The following is a 5,566-nucleotide window of genomic DNA, read 5'->3' as shown; positions in this document are numbered from 1 at the left end:
GGATTTGGACGGGGTCAACGCCCGAATATAAACAGGAATGTAAACACAACACGTCCCACCAGGGAAATTCATCCTGACAATCAGGATAGTGATTTTAGCATCAAAGCTAAAATCATCTATAACATCATTAAAATAATACACCACCAAAATAATGTGGATAGAGATATCCAACCAAAAACTATTACTAATATGGAACTCACCTTGACGACCGGAATCAGGCCAGCGGTCACCAACCCTGATACAGAAGCCCTAATAAAAGACAATGCACACAATTGGGCACAAAAAACTGTACAAATACTAAGAGAACATTATAAAAAAGCGCTGCAGACGGAAATCAACAAATTGGGTGCTTTTATTGGGCAAAATTGGAAGGAACCATTCCAGGTGGCCTCAGCTTGGACCAGGACACACCTGGGACGCAGGTTGACCACCGAGACACTGCGGCTGGCTGAGGGTCTGGTGATCTCCATCTGTGTGGACGTTCGTGGCGTGGACGAGGGGGGTAGTCCGTCACGATCCCAGCAGACGGGGTCACCAGTCCGCTTGGATCCTTCCAGCACCCGAGTGGTGATGGAGGTAGTGCAGCCGCCGCTGCCGCTGCCGCTGCCGCTGCCCCTGCCGGTTCCAACCCTGCACGCTCCTGTGCGAGCCACGGCGTCCACCATGACCGACCCTGTGGTCGGGGACTGGTCCCCTGTGGTGGAGCCGGTTCCGGGTCCTAGGGGACCGGTCACCCCGGTCCCCTTCCCGGTTTTGTCGCCTTCTTCTCTGGCTGCGGCACCATCCAGGCCCCAGAGAATGACACGACCCCAGGAGCCATGCAGCAGTCCTCCCGACAACTCCATTGTCGAGGCTCCCCTGGTCCCGCCACCCAGGCCGCATCCGCAGGTCGAGACCGAAGTCAGGGTCCCTCCTGCGGTCTCGGACGCGCCACCGCCACCTGGGGAACAAAATACATCAGTTGTAGTCCATGTGGCGGACAATGCACAGGGGACGTCTGGCCAACCAGACACTTCCAACTACTTACCTGAGCAGCCGGCGTCATCCCCTGAGGGGCCTCCAGGGTGGTCCCAGCTGCCCCCTGACACGCCCCCCAGTTGGTCTCAACTAGGTTCTGGCCTACCGGGACCATCCTCGCCGACTTCCTCCCTCCTGGACGCGCCCCTCCCGGACGCGCCTCTTCCGGACGTGCCCCTCGTGGACACTCCTCCTCCACGCACGCCGGTTCCCGAAGCGGGTCCAAGCTGGTCCCAATTTTTTTCGGGAATCCGGAAGGGGCCTAGAGCGGTCGCTTCGGCCTCTCAGCCGACAGAGGATACAGACACGACACAATTAGCCACACCTATCAGTCCGCGCAGGGGCCCCACTAGACACATCAGTACCACGCGCAAGTTGGTTGATTGGCACCTGTCTGTGGATAAGAAGGTCCTGGTGATTGGTGACTCCAATATTAGTCGTCTTCCACCTGTCCGTCTCCAGGACCTTCAGATGGACAGCTATCCAGGTGCCAACTTCCGCCACGCAGAGGCCATCCTAGAAAAAACAAAGATTAGTGTCGAAGTGGAAATGGTGGTGTTATCGTTCGGCCTCAATAACAAGGAACAAAACCCGAAGGCCACCACCTTTAAACAAATCCAAAGGGCCCTAAAGGTGGCCAAAACGGTGTTCCCGAACGCCGACATTTCCATCCCCATCATTAACTTCTCAGAAGCCCTGCCCCAGGAACATAAAGATAACCTCCACAAAATTAATACTTATATTCAAAAAAACTATAATTTCATTCCGGCACTCACCAGTGAGAAGTTTGCTACGGGGAGGGACAACCTTCACTGGACCGAGGAAACGGCCAAAAACATGCTGAAGCACTGGCTTCACCATTTAAACATGGCATCCCCAAAAACCCGACCTGTCGGGGGGGTGACACAAGCACAAACAACACCACCACAAACACAAACAAAAACATTGTAAATTTGGCAAAACATTTCACACTTACCTCCTCACAGCGCTCCCTCCTCAATAAAGGCCTCACGTTCGTCCCATCCACCAACCTTAGTCCTGAGTGGCACCACCAAATGAAGTTTGACTTACAAGAATACCACAGGGGTGTCAAACTCGCGGTGTTCTATGAAAAGCAAGGGTCCCTCGGTCCGCGACCTTTCACCGCCCGGTCCGAGTGGGAGCCCTCACCCGGTCTGCTACCTCCAGAGGTCCACACACTGGTCCTAGCGGACGAGCATCCATCGCTCCTATCGGGTTGCGCCCTCGCCATTACGCCCAACCTCACGCGTGACGAAACTGAGGCCCTTCAGAGTCTGAAAAATAACAATAACATTGTTATCAAACCGGCAGACAAAGGAAGCGCTGTGGTCATCTTTGACAGGTCTCAGTATGTCTGGGAGGGCACCAGACAACTGAACGACACCACCTACTACTCCCCGTTGGCCGCACCCATTTATCTTGACACAATCCCTATGGTGGAAAAAATCATTAAAAATTTATTAAATAAAAGATTCATCAATCATAAACAGTTTACTTACCTCCTGGGCGAATCGGATCCCCGTCCTCGTAGGTTTTATTTACTCCCCAAAATCCACAAGGAACCCCACAAATGGAGCCAGCCCCATGTCATACCCCCGGGCAGGCCCATAGTTTCCGACTGTGGGAGCGAAACCTACAGGACGGCAGAATTTATTGATTTTTATTTAACGCCACTTTCCATCAAACACAATAGTTATTTGAAAGACACATATGATTTTATAGAAAAAATTAAAAATCTGATCATTCCCCAAGAGGCCATTCTGTTCACAATTGATATAGACAGTTTATACACAAACATAGACATTGAACAGGGCATCCAAGCCGTAAAAAATATATTTGGCAAATATCGAGACATTAGCAGGCCGGACAAAGAACTCCTGCAGCTGCTCGACATAAATTTAAGGAGGAACGACTTCGAATTTAATGGGAAGTTCTTCCTCCAGATTAAAGGGACAGCCATGGGGAAGAAATTTGCCCCGGCATACGCCAATATTTTTATGGCGGAATGGGAGACCTCCGCCCTCGCAGCGTGCCCGATCAAGCCCCTGCATTACTTACGGTACCTCGATGATATCTGGGGGGTATGGGCCCACTCCGTAGAGGAGTTTGAGGTGTTCCGCCACACCCTCAATACTCACAACCCCAGTATCACTATCAAGTCCACCACCAGCCCCATGTCGGTGGATTTCTTGGACACCACCACATACAAAGGTCCAGACTTCCCCTCCACTCACAATCTGGACATAAAGGTTTATTTCAAACAGACTGACACCCACGCCCTCCTCCACAAGACCAGTTTCCACCCCCGACATACCTACGCGGGACTGGTCAAGTCCCAGCTGCTAAGATTCCACCGGATCTGCACCAGGCGGGAGGACTTCGTCACGGCCACGGGAGCCCTGTTCACGGCCCTGAGGAAGAGGGGATATTCGAGATCCTTCCTCAGGAGACAGTTCAGGTGCTTCTTGGACCCCAAGAAGCCTCCCCCTGGTGAGTCCATGATCCCCCTGATCACGACCTTCTCACCTGCGGCGGTACAGGTAGCTAGAAGAGTCAAACAAAACTTTAAAGACTTTGTGGATAATAGTGGCAGGCTCCAAAAACATTATTTGGTGTCAGCATACCGTAAGAATCCCAACCTGTGCGATCTGCTGGTCAGGGCTCGGGTCCCCTCCACGAGAGATCCTCCCCCGACTCGGAGCAGCGTCCCCTTCAGACACATCCCGTGGCTACTTAACCGCCACAACGGGAGGGTCTTCCGGCCCCTATGCAGGGGGGACGCACGCACAAAAAACTGCGTTTACGTCATCCGATGCCAGCGTTGCCACGCCCTGTATGTTGGGGAGACGGGAAACACCATCGCCACCCGTTTCCACCAACATAGACACAACATTACTCGACAGAAGAACACCACCACCCACCTGGTGCAACACTTCCTCCGGCACGGGTGGGCTTCTGTCCGGGTTTGTGTCATCCAGCACGACTCCAAATGGAGTGCAGGCCAACGGCGACACGCCGAACGCCTGTGGATGACCAAATTGGGCACTAGACATCCGGGGGGCCTCAATGAGGCGTGAGTGCGAGCCCGCTGGGCCATAGACGGACCGTGCACACCCCTCTTATATTCTTTTTTACACTCTTTTATCGCCCTTCCCCCACCCCTTACCCTAACCCTAACCACTCTCCTTTTTCACTCCTAAAACCTACCCATCTCTCTTTTCTTTACACCTAACACCTACCCATCTCTCCTTCTCTTTATACCTAACCCTAACTCCTAACTCTAACCCTAACCCCAACCCCAACCCCAACCCTAACCCTAACCCTAACCCTAACCCTAACCCTAACCCTAACCCTAACCCTAACCCTAACCCTAACCCTAACCCTAACCGCTGTCCTCATCTTTTCCTGGGGCGTCTCGAGTCCGGCGATCCATGGTCTCCGGTCATCATCGCGTCCTCTGCAGGATCGCCCTTGCCTGTCATGAGTCGTCGCAGGAGGGGGGCAGGATGATACACGTGAGCCGGACCGTAGTGAAGTCGTCGGGACCGTTGTTGCCGAGCAGGTTGGAGGAGGGAACAAGCCGCAAATCTCCGCCTGGGCCTGAGGTTTCCGGGCTGAAGTGGATGAAGCGGCCGCTCTGACGTCATCGGCTGGTCCTGGAAGTGCTGCTCGTCTGGCCACGTCGGTGTCAGGTGGGACAAGCGAGGCGATGTGGATCTCAGCTTGTCGCACAGTGTCAAAAGACAGCTTTGTGCCCAGTTTGCTTCTGGCCCAATTTGAGGCAACAAAAAGAGAGGAACTCCAATTGTGGTCAATTATAGGAGTTAGACAATCCTTCTCAATTTGTAGTAGATGGTTATAATGCCTCTTTAAAACGTCAATTGTTGCGCCTGCCCAATTATTGGCATTAATTGTGATCAGAGCCTGTATGTGAGAATTGCTGAAAGCAGGCCTGATCATCATGGCAAGTGTATTTGCCATTTTTGAAATAGTTTGTGGCGGCTTAGTTTGATTGAGGTTATTCAAATGATGCAAAATAGTGATGATCTTTTGCATACATATGATTTTAGAGCCAAATTTGTTGTCTTGATGACTACCTCTGTTCTGAAATTTGAAGCCTGCTAATTTGCCACGGCGTGACTCCAAATGTAAGTCACGCTCGTCATTATTGGCTTGAGCGGAAGGCCGAATTTGAGGCCCCGCATGTGTTGTGCTCGGAATATGAGCAAACAACGAAAGGGGTTGCTTTGGCAAAAACCCAGACATAATTGAATAGCAGGCAGACTATGGCAACAAGAGGTAGTTGTGTGTAGGCGGGCAATCAAAAATAGAAGTTGCAAATGTTTAGCAAAAAATGTACTATTTATTATAGCCTATGACATATCACTGCAACGTTTCGGCTATTACAGCCTTCATCAGGCAAAACATGTCACAGAAATAGTACAAAAATGAATGAAAAAGGCTTACACAAATACGGGAGTCATCTGTCCTCGGAAATCTGGAGCCATCTGATCCCTGATAGAGATCA

The 5,566-nt window shown here is 51.7% G+C and overlaps 1 protein-coding gene across 1 annotated transcript; it reads right to left on the bottom strand.

Annotated features, from left to right (window-relative positions):
• Window positions 1–293: 293 nt before the first annotated feature.
• LOC133538513 (putative per-hexamer repeat protein 5) lies at window positions 294–4,218 on the bottom strand. The gene is made up of 2 exons (XM_061880206.1): window positions 1,028–4,218; window positions 294–940 (listed from the first exon to the last, which is right to left on the bottom strand). The coding sequence occupies exon 2, from the start codon at window positions 843–845 to the stop codon at window positions 309–311; it is 537 nt and encodes a 178-aa protein (XP_061736190.1). The 5' UTR covers window positions 846–940; window positions 1,028–4,218; the 3' UTR covers window positions 294–308.
• Between the last annotated feature and the right edge of the window lie 1,348 nt (window positions 4,219–5,566).

The sequence above is a fragment of the Nerophis ophidion genome, linkage group LG19, assembly GCF_033978795.1.
Source record: "Nerophis ophidion isolate RoL-2023_Sa linkage group LG19, RoL_Noph_v1.0, whole genome shotgun sequence".
Classification (NCBI taxonomy): Eukaryota; Metazoa; Chordata; class Actinopteri; order Syngnathiformes; family Syngnathidae; genus Nerophis; species Nerophis ophidion.
Note: the sequence above shows the minus strand (reverse complement) of the source record. Positions and strands in the feature narration are given on the sequence as shown.

Bases quoted from the DNA above. Each gene is read 5' to 3' on its own strand.
- LOC133538513 (XM_061880206.1), bottom strand. From the start codon at position 845: ATGGAGTTGTCGGGAGGACTGCTGCATGGCTCCTGGGGTCGTGTCATT.